The 27,447-nt window shown below is 40.4% G+C and overlaps 1 protein-coding gene across 3 annotated transcripts in view; it reads right to left on the bottom strand.

Annotated features, from left to right (window-relative positions):
- Positions 1–26,736, bottom strand: part of STX11 (syntaxin 11) — a 69,573-nt gene extending 42,837 nt beyond the window's left edge. The window contains exons 1-3 of one of the 3 annotated variants that reach the window (XM_019744502.2): positions 26,629–26,736; positions 3,484–3,763; positions 3,113–3,318 (exon numbers count right to left, since the gene is read on the bottom strand). In XM_019744502.2, the coding sequence (XP_019600061.1) occupies positions 3,113–3,185 (73 nt within the window). In that variant the 5' untranslated portion in view covers positions 3,186–3,318; positions 3,484–3,763; positions 26,629–26,736. The remainder of the gene's footprint in view (positions 1–3,112; positions 3,319–3,483; positions 3,764–26,628) is intronic. The other 2 variants (XM_074333682.1, XM_019744503.2) reach the window with 2 other exon arrangements.
- Between the last annotated feature and the right edge of the window lie 711 nt (positions 26,737–27,447).

Here is a 27,447-nt window from a genome sequence, read left to right as displayed (position 1 = left end):
GACCAGAGAAAAGAAAACAGGCACAGAAGAAAAGCATACACTGAAATTTGTTAGTTCCATAAAGGTTAAATCACTTTGGACAGCTCATTTTGAATAAAAATCTGATCAAAGAGGCAGTGAGAAACATGGGGGGGAAAAACACAAACTTACTGAACTATTAGGTTGGTGCAAAAGTAATTGCAGTTTTTGCGATTATTTTTAACTTAAAACCGCAATTACTTTTGCACCAACCTAATATTTATATGTTTCTCTACATCATTCAAAATACTTATCTACCAAACCATAAGTTTCAAAAAATAGTCCCAGATTCACAGGGAAAATGATGTCTATTTCACTTACTACTTTTTACCCAAAGCTTAGCAAAATACCTAGGCCACTGGAGGCTCTCGGGAAATGTTTGTGGAATGGTGAGAGAGTGAGTGAGTGAATGACCAAAGCAAGCACTGATCTGAACTTGGGGGAGCTCAGGGCACTGAGATAGCATTTTTAGAGGGTGACACCCAGGTGAAATGAAATATAGGAATATGTATCTAGCACTAATACAGTTTTAAAGGATTTTTCTTTTTTACAGAACATGGATTTCAAGCTATTGTTTGAGCAGTAACTTAAAACTTAATTCCTATTTGGAGCTTGTCTGGTGCATGTTTATAAAGCTACAACTCTGTTTTATAAACAGTTGCCACCAGTAATTGTCATAACCAGAAAATTTAAGTTCTAGATTTTTATACTGCCAGCATATGTGCAGATCTCTTCTGTTTGCCTCTTTAGATCCACTTTCTGTTTTGCTCCATCCTACTCTCAACCCTGGGAGGTTGCAAACAGGCTCCTAGGCCTTTAGACTTCTTCCAGGCTTGACCAATAGGGAACTCGAGCAGGAGAGCAAAAGCAGGGGATGAGGTCAAGGCATTTATTCCAAACAGAAAGCCTGTCTGTGTCCCTCTTCTTTAAGGTGGTCTGTTCTACACGATTCTTCTCCTTCCTGGTTCCAAATACCTCTCCCCACTCATGAGTCTTAGGCCTGGGGTATGCCAGGCCAGCCTTATGGTTCCCACCCTGCTTGCATCTTTATAATAGTACCCTTATTTATAAACCTTCCTTGAGTTGTTCTAATTTGAATGTGCCATCAGTTTTAGGTTGAGATCCTAACTGATACAGTATCCTTAATTAGTAGGTAAAGCAGTGTCCAAATCCTGTTCTGAAAATTTTATACCTACAGTCTTTACAAAAGTGTTCCTTGATGATAATATCATCTCCTGAATTCAATCCTCTAGTTGGCTGTATGAAGAATTCATGTTATATGTCATCTGATATAAATTTTTTTCAGGTATACTCGGGCTAGAAAAAATATTCTCAAATTCACAGGCAAATCTTCTTGCATATAGCTTCTCGACATAACATGTAATCTTTGGAGATATAAAACTAAGACTCTATAAAGTATATAGGTTAACTTTTAAGGGTTTAAATAGTTTAATATCTAATAATATTTAAATTTCCTCTAAATGTGTGAGGAAATCTGTACCTCAGTACTGCACACAAGCCATCATTACTCAATCCACACAGCTTACCGGAGAACAGTTTCTAACCCTTTGCTGTAGACTGCAAGATTGTGCCCCCTCAAATTTACGTTTGAAAACCTGTTCCCTGGTGTGATGATATTAGGAAGTGGCGCCTCAGGGGTGATTAAGTAATGAGGGTGGAGCCCTGAAGAATGGGATGAGTGTCTCTGTAAAAGAGACCCTAGACAGCTCCCTCCCCCCTTCTGAGCTGTGAGGGCAGTGAGAAGACGGCCAATGACCAGGAAGTGGGCCCCCCCCCACCCCACGGAGTCGGCCAGTGCCTTCATCTTGGTCTTCCCAACCTCTAGAACTGTGAGAAGTAAATTTCTGTAGATTATAAGATGCTCAGTTAGATATTTTTGTTACAGCATAGCCCAAATGAACTAAGACACCCTTGAAGCTCAAGATTTAAATGTACAATTATTAGCAAACATCAGATCATTAAGAAATATAAACCCCAGAAAGCTAATACCAATATTAAAGATAACCAATACTTATTGTTTGGTTATAATGTACTAAGCACTGTTTTCACGTTTTCATATATTATTTCATTTAATTCTCGTCAGAAATGTATGAGGTGTTCATAATTCAGCCCCATATGACAGAGGAGGAAATTCTTCCTGTCCACTCCCCCAACCCCAGCAAGCAAAGGACCCTGGATTCAAATCCTAGTGTCTGACACAAAAGCCCAAGTTCTTAAACACCAATAAAGATTCCAAGAACAACATCAAAGACCACAGAAGAACCAAAAAATAAGAACTTTTCAAAGCAAATGATTTCTTCTATCCTGTTACCTACACTCAAAGAGCAATGTCAAAATCTAGTTAAGCTTAGAAAAATTACTCTAAAAGAAAAAAGAATGCAACACATAACTCTCATAGAAAAACAATTTTTTTGTTGTTCAATAAGCTTATTTTTCTGTGCATGGTATCCAAGGAGGGGTAGAAATCAAGTGGTGAAAATTGTATGATTTTGGTATTTAATTTTTTTCCTGCCTAAAATTCCTTTAATGATACTGTTGCATTCTTATTTTAACCCAAATGGCAATTAAGTGAAAACTTTCCTCTTACATATTGGCATATACTGGCCTGAAGTTTAGCGTGTACTGGGTAATTTATGCATACAAATAGATTACTTTCTGTAAAAGAAATTGGGCTAAAACAACCTGATCTAGAGATAGTAGAATTGATCTGCTTAATAGCTCTTAAGGGAAACCAATTTTTCTGCAACTGTGATTTTGCATAACAAGTTGCAAAAGTATTTTAAGATGAGACTGTTACTCAATACTCACTTCTCGTAAACTCATTTTTGCACCATGGCCCTGTCCTGCGGAACTGATAAAAGTGAAACAAAAGCATCAACAGAAGGTAACCCATAAGCCGTGCCCTTCACAGATAATAGTTTAGTCATAAGCCTTTAAATATTGGTTTTGAATTTGAATCATTAATTTAGTTCTCAGCAAGTGTAATTTTCACAAATAGGCTAAACAGTTTTACATCCATATGATTTGTGCTATCTGTTTAGAAACTATATATTTCTACTCCCAAAAGCCTTACTTTGGGGCTGAGACACGATTTTCTTCTCATTTTCCTCTTCTTCATCCATTTCATCCCCTTGCTGCAGCTCCATGTCTTTTCTTTATCTGTCTTCCTTTTCCTTTTAACACACTTTTCAAAGGGATGGATTTCTTCGTTAAATACAGTTTATAATTTCTGTGAGTTTGTGGACCACAGCCAGCCTCCCTCCGTGACCCTAAAGAAAACTTAAAAATACAATATTGGTACCACAAAAAACAAGCATGTTTCAAATGATGACTACGTTCTTTAAGATGAACTTACTAAAGGTAACCGTGAAAACAGATTGCAATCTGAGCAGTGAACTCACACATTCAATGCACACATTCAACAAAGTCTTTCCTTGAGCATACCTGCCTTTGGGATGATGATGTTGTTGAGAACTTCGAGAAGCTGACAGATGTTCCTCTCCTTTCGCAGCTCTTTGCTTGTGTCCCCTGAGCGTGAGGAGGAATCTTTGCCTGACACGGCCTTGCATCATTAGCTCTGGATGTTGAAAGCAGGCCACTCCAGCTGATTTCTTTAAATTATTTTCTATAAGTTGGTGATGCGCAAAGGTGAGTTATGAAACAGGAACTTTTGCCACAACAATACATCCCTAGTCGCAAGGAAACCTTTACAAAACAAATGCTCCTGCAAATCAGAATTGATTACAATGCAAATTTCAGTGGGGGACATAATTTATTCACACCTTATTTCTTTCATGGTCCTAGTACATCATCTCTCCAACTTCGGTAATGAACGGACCCCTCTTCAGGAAAAAGAATATATGGCACCCAGTATTGACAAATTATTTCTACTCTAATGTTACCTGAATATAATGTATATACAGTTATTTACATAGATGTGGTATAAATGTCTATGGCTACAGAATATAAAATCCAAACCAATGTACACATTAAAAATATAAAATTAATAATATTAAAATAAACATTGATTTGATGTTGTTTTGATGAAGTAAAATGAAAAATCTTTAGTGTTTTAAATAGAAAAGTGCATTGGGGTTTTTTGTATTTCATTTATTAGCTATATTATTCTCTTTATTTTGAGGATAACAGATACTCATTTGAATGATCCTCATCATAGTATGACTTTTTCTTTTAAATATACATTCATCTCGAATCATTAATCCTTGGATTGTTTTTTTCAGCTTTATTGAGGTATACTTGACAAATAAAATTGTAAGATGTTTAAAATGTGTAAAGTGTGCAATGATATATGTATACACTGTGAAAAGATTCCCACCATCTAATTAACAGATCCATCACCTCCCTTATTTAGCTTCTTTTGTGTGTGAGAACATTTAAGCTTTGCTCTATTAGCAAATTTCAATTATATTATACAGTGTTAACTCTAGTCAGTATGTTTACATTAGATCCTCAGACCTTATTCATCTCATAGCTGAACACTTGTATGTTTTTACCAACCTCTTCTTATTTCCCCCACCCCACCTCCTGGCAGTCAGTTTTCAACTGTTTCTATGAGTTTGACTTTTTCTTTCAAGTCCATATATAAGTGATACCATGCAGTATTTGTCTTTCTCTCTCGGGCTTTTTCTTTTAAATATACATTCATCTTGAATCATCAATCCTTGGATTGTTTTCTTCAGCTTTATTGAGGTATACTTGACAAATAAAATTGTAAGATGTTTAAAATGTGTAAAGTGTGCAATGATATATGTATACACTGTGAAAAGATTCCCACCATCTAATTAACATATCCATCACCTCCCTTATTTAGCTTCTTCATTTATTAGCTATATTATTCTCTTTATTTCACTTAGCATAATGTCCTCAGATTCCATCCATGTTGTTGCAAATGGTAGGATTTGCTTTTTTCTCATGGCTGAATATATATATATATATATATATATATATATATATATATATATATATATATATCCCAAAAAAATGTATACACATTTTAAGAAAGAAAAAATCTATTAAAATAGTATATACTGATAACAAAAGATGAATACAAGTCACGTTTGACTTCTGCAATTACAAGAGGTTCTCAAAGTGGTTACCATCAGCGTCCAGACACTTCTGATTACGACAAACTAGTTCTTGGGCAACATTGACCAAAGTGTCCATTTGTGTACATTTTTTTGGCACCCCTGTTATATATAGAGAGAGTGCCAAAAAATGTATACATGTTTTAGGAAAGGAAAAAACTATATTAAAATTACTCTGATATATATATACCGTGTTTTCCCAAAAATAAGAGCTAACTGGAAAATAAGCCCTAGCATGATTTTTCAGGATGACACCCCCTGAACATAGCCCTAATGTGTCATGGAGCAAAAATTTTTTTTTTTTTTTTTAATTAAATTTATTGGGGTGACAATTGTTAGTAAAATTACATAGATTTCAGGTGTACAATTCTGTATTACATCATCTATAAATCCCATTGTGTGTTCATCACCCAGAGTCAGTTCTCCTTCCATCACCATATATTCGATCTCAAAAATTAATATAAGATCCGGTCTTATTTTCGGGGAAGCATGATATATATATATAATATACGTATATATAATATATACGTATAATTTGTATACGTATATATGTATATACATATAATGTGTATATATTATATGGACATTTAGGTTGTTTCCATATCTTAGCTATAGTGAATAATGCTGCAATGAACATGGAAGAGCATATATCTTTTCAAGTTACTATTTTCATTTTCTTCAGATAAATAACTACCCACAAGTAGAACTTTTGGGTCATAAGGTAGTTCTAGTTTTAATTTTTTGAGGTACATCATACTGTTTTCCATAGTGACTGCAGCAATTTACATTCCCACCAACAGTGCACAAGGGTTCCCTTTTCTCCACATTCATGGCCAACACCTATTATCACTTGTCTTTTTGATGATGGCCATTCTAACAGGTGTGAGGTGATAACTCACTGAAGTTTTGTTTGTATTTCCATGATGATTAGCGATGTTGAGAGCACCTTTTCAGGTACCTGTTGGGCATTTGTACATCTTCTTAAATGTGAATGAAAAAGGGGCCACAGGCTAAACCTGACAAACTCAGGGGACGTCAGCATGGTGAGTCCTACAAACTCAGAGACTGAAATTAACTATATAAGATGGTCTGGACATAAAAATTCCTAACTAAAAGCAGGTCACGGCAGGTTGTCACAACCTTGGCCTGTCACTTCCTTGGCAGGTCAATCTTGACCTTAAGTGAGCCTGTCTGTTGTCTTTTTTGCATCTAAAATAACATACCCTTGGAATGTCAGAGTAATACCAGGACACAGCCTACTTCACCACAGCCTACTGGGCTCTAATAAACTCATTAAAATTCTCTACAGGTTTGGACGTTTCTTATGTCAACATTAGGAAATGTCTGTTCAGTTCCTCTGCCCATTTTTTAATCGGATTGGTTTTTTGTTGTTGTTTTGTTTTTTTGATTGTTTGTTTGTTTTACAATTGAGTTGTATGAGTTCTTCCTATATTTTGGATATTCACCCCCTATCAGATACAGAATTTGCAAATATTTTCTCCCATTCTATAGGTTGTCTTTATGTTTTGTTGATGGTTTTCTTTGAAGTGCTAAAATTTTTTAGTTCGATGTAGTCCCACTTGTTTGTTTTTTCTTTTGTTGTTTTTGCTTTTGGTGTCAAATCCAAAAAATTATTGTGAAGACCAATAGGAAGATTACCCCCTGTGTTTTCTTCTAGGAGTTTATGATTTCAGATTTTATGTTCAAGTATTTAACCCATTTAGAGTTGATTTTGGGGCATGGTGTAATATAGAGCTTCAGTTTCATTGTTTTGCATGTGGCTGTCCAGTTTTCCCAGCACCAGTTATTGCAGAGACTATCTTTTCCTCATTGTATATTCTTGGCTTTGTTCTAAATTATTTGATCATAGATGCATATGTATATTTCTCTGCTCTCTGTTCTGTTCCATTGATGTATGTGTCTGTTTTTATGCCAATACCGTATGTTTTGATTACTACAGTTGTGTGAAATAGTTTGAAATCAGGACATGTGATGCCTCCAGCTTTGTTCTATCTCAAGATTTCTTTAGCTGTTTGAGGTCTTTTGTGGTTTCATACACATTTTGGAATTATTTGTTCTATTTTTGTGTAATATGTTGTTTTCGCTTACTGCTTTTAAGATTCTCTCTGTCTTTAACTTTTGACAGTTTAATTATAATGTGTCTCAGTGTGGTTCTCTTTGGATTCAGCCTGGTCCTGTTACTGTAGGCAGAAAGAATTAGGCAGAAAGAGCAGTGTGTGGGGAGAAAAGGGTGAGACAAAGGAAGGAGGAGATGAGGTCATTCTTAAGAAAAGGTGCAGCTACAGCTAAAGGTAACAGATTACAATAACATTAGCATTCCAGGCCGGGAAAATTCTCCACCCCTGTGTCGCCATGAAAGTTCCCACAGGGGCCAAGTAAAAACAAGGGAATCCCACCTCCCAACTGGAAGGAGTGGTCAGCGAGGACAGCAGGGACCCACCCTGGGAATACCTGTGACACCACCCCTAAAACTTGAATAGCTCATGCTCTCATTCAAATACAACCCTAAGCCTCTTTGTTCTTTGGTGCAGTTGCCCTCCTCCTGGCCAGCGCACTCCCATTATTTTGGGGAGTGTACTCTTTTTCTTTACTTCAATAAATCCACTGCTTGCTTGGCTTTGTTCTCATGACTCATTGGATTCATCTTTGAATTCCTTTCTGGGATGATACAAGAACCCTTTTTTTGGTAACGTATGGTTATTATGAGTCAGTAATTTTAAAACTCTCCATATAATAAAATACCAACATATAAGTCTAATGTAATGAAACTGTCTTTAATGAATATTTATGATTATATTTAGTGCTAATGAATTGAAATACTGTATGTGATACTACATACACACATGAATGTGGTAGTAACTATGGAGGCACAGATGGAAAACACACAGGGTGAGCCCTGTTCGTCCCAGCTTATTGCTTTGAGAGAGTTTCCAGCACATGCTACGGGAAAGAAGAAACCAGGGAGATTCCCTGAGTTAAGGAGATGAAGATAAATGTCCAGGGAGACGAAGGTGATTAAAATTCATAGGAAAGAGAGAGAAAGAGAGACAGAGACAGAGAGAGAGATCCCAGGAGATCTGCTCCGAGTAGTCACAGAGATTTCTCAGTGCATGCATGTGAGAAAACTACCTGGAGCTGGAGCAAAAACACCTAAAAAGATTGGAGGGAGCAGTAACTTTAGCTCACACAGGCCATAAATAATACCTATTCCCACTAGCCAGACAGGAAAAGCCTCATAATTCACTGGGTAATGTGGTTGGAAGAGTTTTGCCTCAGCAGGATAAAACTTTTCAAATAATTTAACAGAACAAAGTTCAAGAATACTTACGGAAAAACAAAAATATTCAGCACCCAACAAGGTATAATACACAATCTATGGCATCCGCTCAAAAATTACCAGGCATGTTAAAGAGTAGGAAAATTCAATACATAATACAGAGAAAAACAACCAATCAGAACTGACAAAAATGTTAGGATTAGTAGGTAAGGATATTAAAACAGTTATTACAACTGAATTCATATGTTCAAAAAGTTGAGACATAGAAAATATGAAAAAGACCTAAATGAACTTCTGTAGATAAAAGATACAGTGTCTGAGATTAAAAATACACTAGTCGAATTAATGGCAGATTAGACATGCAGAAGGAAAGATTAGTGAGCTTGAAGGCAGAGCAATAAAACTAGCCAGAATCACGCACAGAAAGAAATAAAAAATTAATTAACAATACAGCAATGAGCTTTGATAAAACTTCAACTGACTATACTCGTATAACAGCCCTTGAAAGCAGACTGTAATAAGTTAATGAGGTATACTAGAAACCCAAAAGCAATTAAAATGACAAAACAGAGTTATAACTAACATACCAGCGAAGAAGGGAAGAAAATGAATCATTAAAATACTCAATGGATCCAAAAGAAGGCAGAAAAAGAGAATGCAGAATAGATGGAACAAATAGAAAACAAAAAGCAAGTGTTCGATTTCTACCTAACACATAATAATCACATTAACTGTAAGTAGTCTAACCACCCCCAGTGAAAGGCCAGAGATGGGCAGATTGGATAAAAAAGCAAAATACAGCTGGGGTGGCCGGTTAGCTCAGTTGGTTAGAGCGAAATGCTGGTAACACCAGGGTTGCCGGTTTGATCCCTGCTTGGGCCAGTGTGAGTTGCACCCTCCACAACTAGACTGAAACAAGTACTTGACGTGGAGCTGATGGGTCCTGGAAAAACACACTTAAAATAAATAAAAGTTAAAAAAACAAAAAGCAAAATGCAGCTATATGCTGCCTAAAAGAAAGGCATTGTTAAATATAAAGACATAAATAGGTTAAAAGCAGAAGGATGGAAAAAATACAGCATGCTAATACAAATCAAAAGAAAGCAAAAGTAGCTATATTAATGCCAGACAAACACATTTCAGAGCAGAAATATTCGTAAGGATAAAGAAAGTTGTTTCAGGGGCCGACCCTGTGGCTCAGGCGGTTAGAGTTCCATGCTCCTAACTCCGAAGGCTGCTGGTTCGATTCCCACATGGGCCAGTGGGCTCTCAACTACAAGGTTGCCAGTTCAATTCCTCAATTCCTCGAGTCTTGCAAGGGATGGTGGGCCCTGCCCCCTGCAACTAAGATTGAACACGGCACTTTGAGCTGAGCTGCCTCCTGGATGGCTCAGTTGGTTGGAGCATAGGCTCTCAACCACAAGGTTGCCAGTTTGACTTCCGCAAGGGATGGTGGGCTGCGCCCCCTGCAACTAGAAAACGGCAACTGGACCTGGAGCTGAGCTGCGCCCTCCACAACTAAGACTGAAAGGACAACAACTTGAAGCTGAACGGCACCCTCCACAACTAAGATTGAAAGGACAACAACTTGGAAAAAAGTCCTGGAAGTACACACTGTTCCCCAATAAAGTCCTGTTCCCCTTCCCCAATAAAATCTTTGAGAAAAAAAAAAAAGAAAGTTGTTTCATAATGATAAAGAGATAAATTAGGAAGAGAAAACATTCCTAAAAGGTTTTGCCCTTATATATTTATATTAGGATTCACTCTTTGTGGTCTATGTTCTCTGGTGTGTGTGTGTGTGTGTGTGTGTGTGTGTGTGTGTGAGAGAGAGAGAGAGAGAGAGAGAGAGAGAGAGAGAGAGAGAGAGATTTTTCTATAATTGGGTTTTGACAAATGTATCCACATGTATCCACTAGTACAGTATTATATGGAATAGTTTCACTGCTTTAAAAAATTCTTATGCTCCACCCCTTTATCCCACTGTCTCCTCCCTGAAGCCCTGGCGACCTCTGATCTATTTATTATATCCATAGTTTTGCTTTTTCCAAAATGTTACATAGTTGGAATCACATAGTAGGTAGCCTTTTCAGATTCTCTCCTTTCACTTTAGCAATATGCATTTAAAGTTCCTCCATATCTTTTGGTGGCTTGATAATTCATTTTTTTGTTGTTGAATATAATATTCCATCAATATTCCGTGAATATGCTCAGTTCATTTGTCCACTCACCTATAGAAGGGCGTGATTGCCAGATCAAATGATAAAAGTGTGTTTAGTTTTTAAGAAAATGCCAAAGTGTTTTCCAAAGTGGCAGTACCATTTTGCATTCCCACCAGCAATGTGTGTCCTCACCAGCATTTGGTGTTGTCAGTGTTTTGGATTTTAGCCATTCTAATAAGTATGTAGTGATAGCTCTTTGTTATTTTACTTGCTTTTTAGTTTTAATAGATAATTTTAAAAATATTGTTTAATATGTTGAGGTTTTTTTATATTTACATTCATTTACATTTTTGACATAAATTCAAAGTAAAATTTGAATATCACTGCTACCCTTTAGAAAATCATTTAGATCATTATTGTCAATAGAACAAAATTATATGAAATCTTAAGACAATGTTTTGCTAAAATGACGGCAAGAAAAACAAATTAGATGAAATAAATATGCTATAATGTATGAATTATAGTTTCTTTTCATCAAAACATTGATCAACCCTCAAAAAACATGATTGACAAAATTAAATTCAGTCATTTTGATATTTTGCCAACTTTTACTCACATACTTTTCAGTTTTGTTATTGTGAGGCTATGTTTGCCAAGATAGGATGAAAAACATATTTAACAGTTGAACTTCACTTATAATTTTAAAATATTTGGATATATGGCATACTGGCCTCTATTTGGACTGTTGCCATGGGGCAGTTTCCTTGGGAGGTAGGTGTGTCACAATTTTTGAGAATCATTGAGAAGGTGCAGTAGTCCCAGTAGAAATGTTCACATGCACAAATCCAGACGAAACCTGTGTGCATTTCAGGGATTCACAGACTCCCTAAGATTCATCCAGGGACTACAAGTGTTGGTTCACTATCGACCAGCAGCCCCTGCTCTAAATTTCCTGCACATTCCTGCCATGTTACTTTCCCTAAAGCACCGTCCTGAGGTTGTCGTCCTCTCACCTCTTCCTTCAAACCCCTCCCGAGGCCTCTAGTTCTTTATGCAGTAACTTTTTCAGCCTTCCATTTAAAACATTCAGCCAACTAGCCTCAACTTACCCGATCAGACTTCTTTCCCTGCGTTCCCTTCCTGGAGCCCAAGACTATGTCACTGCTAACGTCTGCAACTTCCTGTTCCCTTAATGTCTGTCCAGGCTTTCCCATTTCTGACCATATTTATCTAATTTTTCCACCTGAAGTTCCCTTTTCTTTAGCTCTGCTTTTAAAAATTGTACCGTTCCTCAAGACTCTTTGATATAACCTTTTCTTCCTATCCCGCCTATTCTAAAAGAATCTCTTCTTTTTCTGCCGTCTCAGAACACCTGTTTGTATATTCGTTCTTTTACTCATCCTTCTTTCCTTCATTCATCCCAGCAATAATTCTGTAAACGTTTTGAGTGTTTCTAGTACTATGCATTCTGCTGGTACCGTTGGCTCCTGCTCTGGAAGAAGGTGAGAGATGAATGAGAATACATCTAAATGGAACCTGATGAAGGCTCCGGGTCAGAGTAAGATGTACAGGTTAAGAGTCAGACTGCTGGGCTCAGAACCCGGCTCTGCCGATGCTGGGATCCTGGCTGGGTGACCTGGGCCAAGTTACCTCACCTCCCTCTGCCTGCTTGTTATCTGCAACTACCTCATAGGGTCCATAGGAGGATTAAGTGAGTTTACGATGTAAAGATCTGAGAAGAGTTGCTTGGCAAGTAGTAAGAACTCAGTAAATACTATTATTATTTTCACTGTGAATGGGGGTAAGTGGCAAGTGAGTGTAGACTTTCTTGAAAATACGTGTCCGAGAAAACCTTACACTCTACCCTGAATTCTACAATGCTTGTTGAAGGAGATTAAATACACACACACAGACTTTGGCAGGGCTCCTCTTTCAAGCTGATTTAAGGAGCTGATTATGTATGTTTCAGGTGCATTTTATGACTCCTGGACTGATAACCAATTTATTATCTCCTGACCTAAAGAGTGGTTTTGAAAGGTCACTACTCCCACTTGCGTTTTCTAAATTGCTGTGGAGCTGATAAGTTTACAAATAAGTTTTAAAAATAAAAATGGCTTTTCCGTAAGATAGTATTAACACATCTCATCCCTCTAGCGAGGCAGGGCATTCATAGGTATAAAGGCAGAAGACTGATTTTTAGGATGACAGGTCACAGAAAGTGTAGATTACAGAGTCAACAAGCAGGTAAAGGGCCTTTTAAATTACAAAGTATTTTATTAAAGTGGGGAGTGTTTGGAGGCAGGTTATATGCTTTTCATTTTGTGGGTTGTACCTTTCCTAGCTGGATAGAGTTCCCGGGCCTCAGTTTCATCGCCTGCATTATGGGGGTCATATCTCTATTCAGGATTAAATAAGACAGTGTACATGAAAGTGCTTGAAAATAAGGAAGGAAGGGTGAGCCCCAAATATAGTCCAAAGAAATAGCCAAAGATTTATGCTTGACTTTTTAAATTTATATTTAAGGTAAGAGTCCACTTGAGGAGTGTGTTCTCGTGGCATTGACTTGATGAGTTTAAATCCACTGACTTTTTGAATTAAGTGCATTGAGTGCTTTGGCTTTGTTGAGCTGCTTGCTTTCTTCTGTTATTACTTGAGTGGTATATTAACCCGTTACATCAACACTGTCACCTTTAGAATAGTTGAATTGCATTTCAGTGCCTGACCATGAGTTGTTGTGATTCAGGACACTTACGAAAGTTGACTACCAGCAGAAATTTTATGAGTACCAGAGTGAGAACATGGCAGATTTCTGTAAATCACTTTTATTAAGAGTTAAGTCACTCTTTGCTATGAAAGTAATTTATAGGGCAGTGTTCCATTTGAGGAAAAATGAAAATGAATGGCATTTGTCAAGATAGGTTTCAACACCAGTGGAAAAGAGCGAGTTTCACAGAAAATGTAAACTGTACACCAGATTATTTATGGTCATAACTATTTCAGGCTCTTTGGTAAAGTGTTAGGAAGTTTGGCTGAATTAGATATCATTCGCTGTGCCAGTCACTCATTGTGTGCCCTCCCATATTCAGCCATTCTGTGTGCTGCTCTGAGCTCCAGGAGGCTTTGGCAGGAGCCCCACAGGCAGGAAGAGACTGGGTCAGTATGTATCTTCTCTACCCCTTCCAGGTTCTGGCGGTAGCTGCTTCTCTGACCACGACAGCTGCCCTGGAGCTCCAGCCTGCGTGGGGCTGTGGGAAGGAAAGGCTTCCTGCCACTGCTTACGGTGGATGTGTCAGTTTTCCTTCTTGGTTCTCTTCACCCTGCCCTCACCTATGTTAATTTAATAGATTCTGGTCAAAATCCCACCCGAAAGGGACTTGTTTTCCACTGGGGCCTAGCCGATATATTCTCCATTAAGCAAAGTTTATGAAACTCTTCTGGGGTGTGGACTTCACAATAAACTAGATCTCAATCTACCAAATACGCATGCTGCTGTTTCCACATGATTTTCAGATATCTTTATCACCATGCCCACTTTATTAAAAATTCGATAAAATCTGAAATAACACACGTGTTTCCCAGAATTTGTCTTCCTGTATGTTTCTGATTAGGGCAGGCCATAGCAGAGAGTGTTGTGTGAGATTTAGAGGAAATTTTTGTAGCTCACACACATTGTTGTTTATGTGCTGGGTGACCTCTCTGGTTTGAGACAGTAGCTGGGCCTGTAATTACTTTACCTGCCCCAGAATCCCCCTTTTCCGACTCTTGAGCCAGACATGTGCAATTAGCTGTATCATGAGGGCCTCAGATTCTGTAGGACGCTCTTCCCATCAAGATCTGAGGCAATGGGAACGGATGGGGTTTCACTCTGTTCTTGCGAACTCCACATTGTTCTTGCTCTCCCCCACTTCGCATACATCTTCCTTTCCTGTTTGCCTGTCCACTTCCTGTCTGCCCATCCTCTTCCTATCTGCCTGTATTCTGGACTTCAAGCTCCAGTGCGAGCCTTACAGAGTCTGCTTAACCAGCAATCCAGTTGTGTAAGGTCAAACTCCCTTTGTGTGTGCGTGTGTGTGTGTGTAATGATACATGAAATAAAAATATTAGTTTTCCTTTTGTACCTTCCCTTTCAGTACTTTACAGTCTGTATTTAATATACTTTTTCTCTTAGCTCCTTTTAACATTTTTCTCTATATCATTGATTTTCAATAGATTGATGATGATGATGTGCCTCCTTTTTTTTTTTCTTTTTTTTTACTTTTTGTCTTTTTTGGGACAGAGCTAGGCAAGAAGTTCTTAGATATACAGCAAAATCATGCTCATTAAAAGAAGAAATTAGTAAATTACCAAAACTAAAAATAATGTTACTATAAAAAACCTTGCAATGAGAATGCAGGATTTGCAAGCCATGCATCTGACAAAGGCCTTATATCTCAAATATACAAAGAGCTCTCAAAACTCAATAGTAAACAATCAAGTTATAAAACAAGAAAAAGATATGAATAAATACTTCACCAAAAAGGAGAATTAGGATTTAATACATGAATTTGGGGTGGGGGACGGGGCAAACATTCAATCTATAGCACCATATTCTCACCATCAGAAAGGAAAAAATGATGACGAGGACACCTCTTCCTTTAATATCATGCCGCAGAAGTTGCACAGGCTGTTTCCACTTACACGCAGTTGACCAGATCTTAGACACGTGGTCCCATCTAATTGCATGGAGGCAGGGATTCATCTTTACTCAAAGGAAGAAGGGAAAATGGGTATTGGGAGACAACAAGCTGTCCTTCTCACGGGTGCCTACCATTTCAAGGCTCTCCAAAATTTGACCTCATTTTCCACCGAAATTATTATCATAGCCACCTAACTCGTCTATCTGTCTCTACTTTCAAATTCTCCTAGGTCACTGTCATTACTCATCAGTTCAAAGCACAGTTTTAATGAAATTACTCTCTTGTCCCATAGCCTTCAGTGGATCCACATTACTTGCAGATTAAGTCCAAACGCTTTTACTCAAAATGATATGAATTTCCTTTGTAACACCATTTCACCATGATCGCTTTCTTCTTTCCTACCCTCCTTTACTCCTCTCAACTGGCCATTCCCTGAATACACCATGAACTTTCGGTTCTCCCGGACTTTTCTCGTGATAGACCCTCCGCCAGAATGACCTTTCTAAAAGCCCGTCACCAACTGTTGAAACACAGCACACACTTTCAAGCCTATCCCCAATGATATTTCTTTAATAAACTCATTTTTTTTATCACTTCTATTAAAAATAACCTACCCATTCTCTGAATAGTCAGTTTTTATGCTGCCTTCCATTATAATAAATTACAAATTTTCATATTCACAACCATGATTATATTGTAACTTACATAGTATTCACTACAGATTATTTTACCTTTGTAGTCCTGGGATCATCTAGTCTCTGAATTTTTTCCTAACAGCTGCATAACACATATTTATTAAATGGAATTGGTATATAAGCACTGAATTTATTGAAGGAAAGAGAAAAACTTCAAGTCAGTTCTCTCTGGATAAAGCACTCATTTAAACTAGATTAAATGCTTTATCAACAATGTAGTATAACTCATTACATAATTCTGTCTAAGTATATATGTACTCATTTGAAATTGTTTTGAGTGATTTGTGTTAATATACAAAGCTTAATATGGATTTGTATCAGGAAGAACAACTTGTAAGTGCTATTTTTAGCTCTAAGAAGGAAGTGACAGTTTTTCAATTTTTAGCAGAAGTGTTATAACTTATCTTAGTCAAACACTTGCTAGGTCATTTAGTATGTCACGTATGTTAGTTTCTATTTCAACTCTCGGGCCTATTCAGAAATAATAAAAGAAAATTTTAGTTTTGATTGCTGCTAATTTTCTTATGACTAAAGGTAGAAATAAAAATAGTTTCAATATTGAATTGTCTGTCTGTTAAAATATGAGCACAAGACCTATTTCATATTAATCTTTTGTCCACATTGGCCAATTTGTTAGCTCTTTATTAGGTTGAGACAGGAAAAATATGGCTATAGAATTTTTAAAAAAACAATAAATTCCCAATTAAGGTTAATAAATTATTCGAAAAACAACCCCAGATTGCACTTATAAGGACACCTCTTCCTGAAAAATAGGATTTCATATTCACTCTTTTGTACTTCTATGTTATTTGTCCCTCTCTCTATTCCTCTTCTGTGCCATATCTGACCTCTTTTTGTGACCTCTTGTTTATAATCTGATTAAAACTATTTCACACACTCTGTGTTAACCCTGGTTGTATGGGAAACATTAGAACACTGATCAGAGCTCAGGACCATACATCACTCCAGCTGGATCTTAAACTAGAAAGAAGGCTTAGGGAAGTATGTGGACTGAAAATAAACTATAAGGCTAATATTTTTAGTTCTAACTCTATATCCAATATGGAGTCATTTTTTTTTTAGATCCAAGAAAAGTCAGTTAACTTTCTAGGGCAAGGAAAAACAAAACAAAAGAAAAATCATTCCGGCAGTGACTCATAGAATCATTCAGGTACAATTAACACTCCAGATTTCCCACGGGATCAGGCTGCAGTGCGTCTCTCACTGAGACCACATCCTTGCTTAGCCTTTTCCCTGCCCTATCCATCTTCCCACTCTCCTTCTGAGAGCACTCTTTCAATAAATCACTTGCACAAGAATCCTGGTCTCAAACCCTGCTACTAGGAATCTCAACCTAAGACAATTAATTGGTCATGGAATTAATCCTAACAAGATTCTAGAATGAGGTTCTGGAGTTGATTCAGTTGCTGGTCAGATGGCAACGGTATCCGTCCCCATCACTAGTAGTAGGTAGAGTACTGGTAGCTCCTGGAACACTGTAGAGATGAGATTGGTAAAGCGATTACCTGTGATGAATTTGATGGTTTATAAAAGGAAAGAGATACTCCAGCTGGAGGCACTGTCTCTGAAGTTTCAGAATGATGGGGGAAATAATAACTCTAATATAACTATGAACTAGAGAATTGGGAGCCTGTTGCTAAGTGCCACTGATATAATGAAGAGAGAAAAATAACAAGGTCTAATATATTAATCAGCAATTTAAAGCAAAGTGTGAGAGTCAGAGGACCTTCTTGGCAGCATTTAACGAGACCTTCATCTCCTGTAGCCAAGAGGAGATACAGCATATGATTTAAATGTTAGAGGGGCAAAACTTCAGAGAAAACTGAATTCACAGCCTGGTCAGTTCTCCTACTCCAGACTCAGGGCCCTCATAGGAAAGGAATTAGGACCTTAACACTCAGGATGGAGATTTCTTGGTGGACACACTGGAGTGCCTTTCTTGGTCTCCAGACTTGCCTGAACTCTCTGGATCTATAGAAGTGGGCAACTCTACTTTGTTGGAAAATAGAAGTCATCTCTTGAAGATTTTTCAAATGCTTCAGCTAAGGTACTTTATAAGACAATGCTTGCACTCCCTTAGGATCTGTACCCATCTGCCTTCCTGTTCACCAAACTGATAACTAGGGCCAAATTTCAGCATGACTTCACTGGAAAAGTGCAGATCCTGCTAAGGAAAGAGAGGGCTTACACACCAAAGTTACTGCAGAATCTTATTAACATTACTTCCAGGAGCAGGGGGAGGATGCCTGGAAATGAATCAGAGGGTGCTGGATCAAGGTGGGGGCAGAATATAAAGCTCATTAAGGGAGAGTTTATCAACTTGGAGCCTCTGTCCCACGATACAGGATTTAATATCCTCATGTGGGCTCCCAAAGATGGTTCCAATACATACCTGGGATGATCTTTGGATGATGTGAAAAGCAATGATCCATACTGAATCAAGTTAGAGATGCCAGAACTGTAAGACAGACTATGGAGGAAGGGATTGAAAGGCCGAGAGAAGTAGACATGCTAACAAGGGTCTACTGTATGAGACCGGAAAACTCATCAGCTAACTATGATTGTTGAAAGAGCATAGAGGACTCTGTGTATCAAGCAATAAGGAGACACCAGTGTCATTGAGAAACTTAGTGGTGGCTCTCCTCTGCAGGTGAGAGTTGATGACAGGAGATGCTGATACAGAGCCAGGCTCCCTAATAGTGAGGTTGATAGGGTCCCAGAGTAGCAGAGGCCGTGTGGTAGTACTTTACCACCAAAATCAACATGGGCATAATTTCCAGAATGGACAGCAAGTTTGGAATGGAGTGGGTTGGGGGCCAGGGACCTCCAGGGATCTGTGGAGATGTTTAAGGTGCTCTAAAGTGTAAGATAGATGTTCATCCACCAAGGATATTGCTTACTATGTATAATCAAAAGAGATCAGGAGTAGATGAGCAGAAGACTGTGGTCAGCTGACCCAGCAGAAAGTCATGATCCTTTGCACATTTTTCAAACCTGAGCCAGTTTTCAAACCCATCACAGAACAGCTCCATCAACTGAAAGAGAGGCCAGGTCCACATGAAAAGGGACCTTGCAACACCATATCAAGTGCACACAGTAGCAACTTTCCCAGTTCTTTCCCCCATTCACTGGAGACAGGGGAATACATGGCTCTTTTAAGGACAGTTAGGTACAGTGTCCGAGTTGATGATAATATTCAGAAACCCCAAACACCTTTTGACCCCTTTGTTAAAATAGGAGTATGTGAGGGTCAAGTCACTAACAGTGTCCTTGCCAGGTGTTTGTGTCCACAGATCCACAGGTCCACACAGAGATCATATCCCCAGTTTCTGAATGTAGACTTGGAACAGACATAGGATTTTACAAAACTTTCATTTTACTTCCTTGACTTGTAGAGTCAGAGTTATTGTAGCAGGAAAGGCCAGTAGAAGTCCCTGAAACTACATCCCCACCCCTCAGCCAAGACTGTATCTCAAAGCCAATGCTGTATCTCGGGAGTGAAATGGCAGAGGTTTAAATGATTTAAAGCAGGGGTGTCCAAACTTTTTTCAACATTTTTTACCAAGGGCCATATGCGGTAAAATACACAAACAACCGGGCCACTCACTCGAGGTGAAGTACGTATTGCCTCACCTGGTTTATTTAAATAAACTAAATATATTTTTGGAATTTGCTGTGGGCCAATTAACAATGGATTGCAGACCGCAGTTGGCCCGCGGGCTGCAGTTTTGACACCCCTGATTTAAAGGATGTAGAAGTTCTGGGTCTCGTTCTATCTCTCATCTAATTCACCATTCTGGCCTAATAAGACCTCTCCAAGTAGTCTCCTCATTTGCAACTGCTGTATTAGACACAGTATGTTTACTATAGCACATTTAACACAGCCTCTGGTTTGTGACTAATGTGATTTCCTTTCTTTTCAATGTGTCTCATAAGAAAGATTAGAAACAGTTTGCTATGACATGGGATGGATAATAGTATACATTTATGGTCTTGGCCCAACACTATGTTAATTCTCTGATTCTCTGCTGTGATGGTCCCAAGGGATCTGAGCCATCTGGACATTCCAGACTTTCCTTGGGTTCACTAAATGGATGACATATCATTTGGACCTTATGAACAAGAAGTGGCAATTACTCTGGATGTCTTGTTAAAACTTGCAATCCAAATGGTGGAAGATAAACTCTACAAAGATTGGGTGGCCCGACATTTCAATAAAGTTTTTAGGAGTCAACACCCTGGAATGCCGAGATATACCTTCCAGAGTATAGGACAAGGTGTTTCACGGCACCCCTTGCTTTATAGGCCACTTTGGGTTTGGGAGGCAGAGTACACTGCAGTTGGGAATGCTGTTCCAACCCACTCATTGAATAAGTTGGAAAACTGCTAGTTTTGATTTGGACCTAAAGCAAAAGGAAAGAAAAGAACTCTGGGGCTGCTTCCAGCTGTGTTACAAGAAGCTCTGTTGGTCGGGCTCATCAGTATAAACTCCTCAAAGCTGATCTGCCTACTGTTGCTGCTGAATGTCTGACCTTCCAGCAATAGAGCCTGATCCTGAGCCCCTTATGGTGTCATTCCTTGAGGTGGCCAACCAGAGGTTTAGTGGCATGTTACGTATACCAGCCCCCTTCTGAAAAAATGTTTTATCTTGAATGGGATTGACACTTATTCCGCATTAGATTTGCCTTTTCTGCCTCTGGTGCCTCAGCTATCACCACTATGTGATACCCTGACGTGGGATCACACCTGACATCGTCTGTGAACCAAGGGACCTCAAAAGAAGTATAGCGTTGGGCACGTGATTACAGGTCATGCATCAACCAGAAACTGCCAGACTGAAAGTGCAGTGCAGTAGCCTCTTGAAAGTACAGCTAAGGCACCAGCTGGAGATGATAGGACAGGGTACTATCCTTCAGGATGCAGAATAGACCTTAAAACATCAACCTCTATGTGATGCTGTGCCCCACTACGTAGACTATATGGGTCTGGAAACCAACCAGTGAAAGTTGCAATGGTTTCACCATCACTCTCGATGACCCATTTGGGGAAGTTATGCTTCTTATTTTCACAACTGTAGGCTCTGTGGGTCTAAAGGTCCTGGTTCTCAGAGGGAAAATGCTTCCACACAGTAAGAGAACCACTAAACTTAAAGCTATGGCTGCTGTAGACCAGCCAACAAAGAAAGGAGTTGCCATACTGTTAGGGTTAGTTAACCCTGATCATCATAAGGAGCTGGTATATTTGGCACTCGTATTAGCTACTAGAGTGTCCCTTAGTTTTCTTATACCAAGTTTGAACTATAAATGAGTCAGTACAGCAACCACAGCCCAAGAAGAACAAGGTAACCTATAGATAACCTCTACAAGATAAAAGTCTGCATCACCCTACCAGGCTGGCCACCTAGACCAATATATTGTGTTTCCCCCAAAATAAGACCTAGCCGGACCATCAGCTCTAATGTGTCTTTTGGAGCAAAAAATAAGACCTTATATACTATAACATAAGTCTGGGTCTTATGTTAACTTTTGCTCCAAAAGATGCATTAGAGCTGATGGTCTGGCTAGGTTTTATTTTCGGGGAAGCACAGTAGGTGCTCGCTGTGGGTAGATTCGGGACATGATAAACATCAGTTACAGCCTTGAGACCAACTGCAACATTGGGGAAGTGACATTTTGTTCCACTAACCCTTCTCTTTTTAGTTTTCCCAGAAATGGCCACCAACCAAAAACCCGGTGAGAAGAAAGTGGAGCTGAGTGGGGACAAAGGCGTGACCTGTAGTGGAGGCTATTGTTTCCCAGATATCCTTAAGGAGATCAGTGCACTAATTTCTTAGCTCTGAGTATTGATTGTTGAAGACCCACAGTTGCCTCCTTTCTTGGAGAATTGATCTTGGCCAAGCAGAAGTGCTCTTGCGTAGGAGATTGTCTCCCCCAGGGTGGAGAGGCCATTCCAGTAACTGACTGACTGACTCGGGGAATACTGAATGTGGACCTCCTGCCTCGAGGTGCAGTGAATTGTGTGGTGCAATCTAGTCCATCAGTGCCTGTGGGATCAATCAAAGCTGACCTTATTTCTCCTGCCATCCCCTGCCTCTTTCTCCCCTTCTCCTGAGGCTATTCCCTGAACAAATCACTGCTTCTAAGGACACCTGGCCTGAGAATTGCACATTTCCCTAGGTCAGACGGCTTATTCAGTTATACAACTGCTATTATTTAAACAAAATAAAAAGTCTGTTTCCAAAGGCTTTCCTCTTTCACTAAATCCCACTGGGTCCCAGCAAGAACCAATAAATACCTGAAAGAAGTTTTGATGTGCTATCCACCACCATTTACTGACCCTCTATCACTGACTTTTTTTTTTTTAATTGAGCAGCAGTTATAGAATGTAACCCTCTGTTAAGAGTCTTGGAGATGTGGATTGCTTCTTCGACAGAGGCAACTACTTGATCTAGCTAGTCTACAAAGATTAGTTGAAGAATAGGAAAAAGTGCAAGGGAAATAATAGACATAATACACTCATAAGGCAGATCCATGCAATTTTGTCATTCCTAGACTCATTGTGACAGGTTCCAAATGTGCAGTTAGAATTGGGCTGCTCAGCATCTTAACCTAGTCCACTCCTATTTCAAACGTTCATAACCCTTTCCTCATGCCACCTACCCCAGCCAAATGGAGACAATCTAAATGTCCATTGCTAGTAGAATGGTAAATTTACTTTTTTTTTTAATTTTATTTTTTTATATTAGTTTTAGGTGTACAAAACAACATGGTATTTTAAAACAGCTTTTTGGGTTTTATTAAAGAATTCCAACCAAGATCCCAAGGTTCTGGAGCATGTCTTCTCCTCACCGTTAACAGGAATAAAGTAAGACATATGAAGGATTTCACCCCATTGCCTGAATACATCTGGATAAATTTTTAAAGTCCTTCAGAAGGCAGTGGACTGATAGGAGAAACTGTAGCTTGTGAAGGGAACTGTCCACATCCGTGATAAAGAGGCAAGGCGGAGAGAAAAGGTTGATGAAAGAAAAAAGGAACAATCTGCAGGCAAAACCTGCCTGTACAGAGACTAAAAACTGGTCCCTTGTGAATGAAAGGCAGTGATTCCTCCTGTTAGGATCTGGCCAAGGTTTTAAATGGCACAAACGGGGCACCTGGGAGGATGAGGGTACAGAATCTCCCCATAAAGCATAAGACTAAGAACAACGTTGTGGATTTTGTTAATGACAGCCGAGGAAAGGCAATCAAGATGTTCCAAGGAAAGACTGCAGAACAATACTGGGCATAAATGGAAAGGAGACATTGGAACTTAGCAGGGGTAGTCTCAGGAACGGAAATCGAGTCTATGTAGGGTAAATGGCATTAGGACCTAAAGCAGGGTGGATGGGTATCCAGAGACCGCCTACACCAGGCTCCCTACACCATTGTTATTTTTCTCTCAGTGACTTCAGACTCTGCTACTATTTTAGTCATATCCAGATACCCAATTAGCCAGCAGATCGCTGATGGAAAAAAGAGGTGGAAAATGCCACTGATTCATCAAGGCTCACTGCGCCCATACACCATCTTCCCACTCACCATCCTGCCGCCGAGGTCCCCAGAGTACAATGGAGCCTCTGTGCAGCCGGCTTCAGCTGGGTGACAACCCCTCTCCCCACCCTGAGCCTTTGGGCTAATGGAAACTGTAAAATTTGACACCCTTTCTCTCCAGTTTCTTGTCTGGCTCTGGGGAAGCAGTATCTTCTCTTACTAGCAGGAGATGCTGGATTTGGGGAAGCAGTGTTTTCTCTTTGTAGCAGGAGATGCTGGATTTGCCTCCCGGAGAGTTTGGACATGCCTGTGAGAGCTGCTCAAGGCTGTCAGTCTTGGGATTGGACTAGGCAACTCCACCTGGGCCACCTCCCTCCAGCCACCTTTCTCACTGGCTTGTCTCTGGGGGAGGTGCTCCTTGAAGCTTTCAGGTCCGATTTTCGGTCTCTGTCACATGATAAAACGTGACCCTTGGGTTTGTTTGGGTGTGACAGGATGAAATAGCAGTGATTGAGGACCCAAAAACATCACTAGTCTTCCTATCAAGTGGGTTCAGATGCCATCCATTTGTCAGAGATAGATACCACTTCCTCTCCCCTGGGGAGGTTTGTCCTTTTAGGTTTATTCTGAGGTTTTCAAGTTGTTGCAAAAATATTAGATGCCATCCTATTGGGCCTACTTGAAGGAGGAGCTTCTTCCGGACTTGCAAAAGGATTGCTTGATACTTCCATTCTCTTCCAGAGGCTTCGTGACCCTGGAGCCAGCCGGCCACCTTCTCAGGCCCTTGAACGTATTGTCTGCTGCTGCTTGGAGCCTCCCTCCTGCACTTTACTTTTCTGGTTACTGCGTTTTGTGTCTCCTTTAAGAAACCTTTCTCTATCCCAAGGTCATGAAGATGGTCTGTTATGTTAATCATTGAGTAACTTTATAATTTGTCTCATGTTCGATCTCACATCCACCTGGAACTGACTCTTGTATATAGTGTGAATTAGGGATCCCATTTCGTTTTTTCCCACATGGTACAGTTATCCTGCTCCACTATGGGAAAGATTGTTTTTTTCTTCCACTTCCCTGCACTTCCCCTACATACTTTGTCATGTATCAAGTATCCATTGTGTGGGGGCCATTTATTTTCTTGTTGCTGGAATGCAGAAATACCATTACTTTTTTTAATATTGATTTTCTATCCAGCAACCTCCCTTAAGCATGTTAAACTGCGTTAATGGGTTTAATGTGTTCAATTTACTTCTAAGCATTTCTAATGTCTGACCAAGCAAGCACCTGCTTCTAGTAAGAAAAACCTTCCAAAGTGTCATGCAGGGCATCCGGCGGGGTCTCTGCTCCCGCTCCCCACAAGAGAACGCAGGACATGGTGAGGCCAAAAAGGAACACCCACGGAGCCATAGATGGGGGAGTCATATCACTATATTCTCGCTGGCGGCATTCGCCTCTCTGCAATCCGCTCTTGCCAGCCAGCCGCCATCTTCTTGTTAGCCCCCATTTTCTGCTAGCATAGCCACAGCAGTTATACTAGTGGCCAATGGCTCACTGGTTACAGCTGACGGCCAACTAGCCACAGCTGATGGCCATCCAATCACAGTTGATGGCCATTTACTACCTGAGCCAGCACCTGTCTATGTGAGGCCGAGAGCGTGGAAACTGCTCTCTGGAGTTCTGTCCCCACACAAAGAATTTCAAAGGCTCTTGTAAATCTTAATTTAACTTATAAGTTTGGTGAATCCATTTCTCCTAAATAGTAATATACCACTTACATACTTGCTTCTGTTCTTCTTTTAATTTGAAAATATAAAGTCAATGATATGTATATTAAATAGAATCACAACATTAACCTGTCTAAAATGCCAAAGTCTTTTAAATTATGAACACTTTAACATACTGTCGTGCAGGGAGTCACGCAGGGTCTCTGATCCCGCTCCCCACATAAGAACGCAGGACATGGTGAGGCCAAAAAGGAACACTCACAGAGCCATGGATGGGGGAGTCATACCACTATAGTCTCGCTGGCGGCTGGGTTGGAGACACAGGAGGCAGGAGCCACACTATCTGCAACCCGCCATCCACTTGTCTCTGCCAAACAATCTCACTTGCTAGCATTCTGCTTCTCTGAAATCTGCAATCCACACTCCGCCGCTTGCTAGCTCAGCCACCATCCTCTTGCTAGCCCCAATTCTTCTGCTAGCGTAGCCACAGCAGTTATATTAGTGGCCAATGGCTCACTAGTTACAGCTGATGGCCAACTAGCCACAGTTGATGGCCATCCAATCACAGTTGATGGCCATTTACTACCTGAGCCAGCACCTTTCCATGTGAGGCCAAGAGCCTGGAAACTGTACTCCTGGCTCTGTCCCCACACATACATAAAGAGATTATTCCTAAACCTAATATGAAAGTGTTTATACTAGTGGTATGATTTATCATTTTTGTATTACAAATTTTTCTCTGATTGAAAAGTCACTCACCTTCTAAGTGAAGCAGGTTTAATCTTAAAGGTGACCAGAAATTTCATTTCAGGAGAACTGAGGTTACCACTGTCGTGCGCGGAGGCCTGCTCGCCGCGCCATTTTTCAGGCGGGGCGGCCTGCAGGGTCTCTGCTCCCGCTCCCCACACAAGAACACAGGATATGGTGAGGCCAAAAAGGAACACCCACGGAGCCATAGGTAGGGGAGTCATACCACTATGGTCTCACTGGAGGCTGGGTTCACCGGACACACGACCTGCCTTCCGCCTTTCCGCCAACCAACCGACCGACGATTCTCCTCCACTCTCTCAACTCTGTTCCTCTCCTCTCTTCCGCTCTCTTCGGCTCTCCTCTTCCACTCTCCTCGGCTCTGCTCGGCTCTTCGGCAATCCTCGGCAGTCCTCGGCTCTCCTCCGTAGCCGCAGCAGTTATACCAGCGGCCAATCGGCTAACCAGCCACAGCCGAAGGCCAATCAGCCACAGCCGACGGCCATCCACCACCCGAGCCAGCACCCTTCCACATGAGGCCGAGAGCCTGTAAACTACTCTCTGGGGCTCTGTCCCCACACCACCCAGAACAAGTCATTGTTACCAAGTATACAATTTATGACCTTAAGATTACTTACCAGTAAGAAATTTGAGACTGGATGGGCACCAGGGGAAGTTTAACCAGGGTAATTTTCTGACGCACGTCCTTCTAAAAATCATTTCTAAGTTTAAGAGTGACCTCTAAACCCAAACCCTTCAGATGGAATTTCTCAACCTGCCTGTCTGAGTTCACAAGTAAACACTCCAGCCAGTAGCTATTTCCTGGGCACACTACAGGCCTGGAGGGCTGCACATCAGCAAGTCAGCCTTTGGGAGGACAGACCCAGGGAAGAAGCCTGCACAGGCCCTGGGAGTTGGCTTGGAGCCGTTTGTACTTGGAATTTGTGTTTCAAAGCTTAGTCTGTATTTGAGCCAGGGGTCTGAGGAATGGGAGCATGGATGGGTGTGTGTGGGGACAGAGCCCCAGAGAGTTATTTCCAGGCTCTCGGCCTCACGCGGAAAGGTGCTGGCTCGGGTAGTAGATGGCCATCAGCTGTGACTAGTTGGCCATCAGCTGTTACTGGTTAGCCATTAGCCACTGATACAACTGCCGTGGCTGAGCTAGCAAGCAGCGGAGTGTGGATTGCGGATCGCATGGCTCCCGCTTCCTATGTCTCCAACCCAGGTGCCAGCGAGAATATAGTGGTATGACTCCCCTATCTATGACTCCGGGGGTGTTCCTTTTTGGCCTCACCATGTCCTGCGTTCTTATGTGGGAAGTGGGACAAAAGACCCAGCATGACACCCTGCATGACAGTGTGTCCCCTTGACCCATGGACTTTTCAGCTCATGGGGGAGTGCAGCTCATGGGGAGCCATAGCAGGACCCTTAAAAGTGGGGGTGCCCAGGGCAAGGCC

This window comes from Rhinolophus sinicus, linkage group LG05 (genome assembly GCF_036562045.2).
Source record: "Rhinolophus sinicus isolate RSC01 linkage group LG05, ASM3656204v1, whole genome shotgun sequence".
Taxonomy (NCBI): Eukaryota; Metazoa; Chordata; class Mammalia; order Chiroptera; family Rhinolophidae; genus Rhinolophus; species Rhinolophus sinicus.
This window is presented reverse-complemented; position numbering and strand designations above follow the sequence as displayed.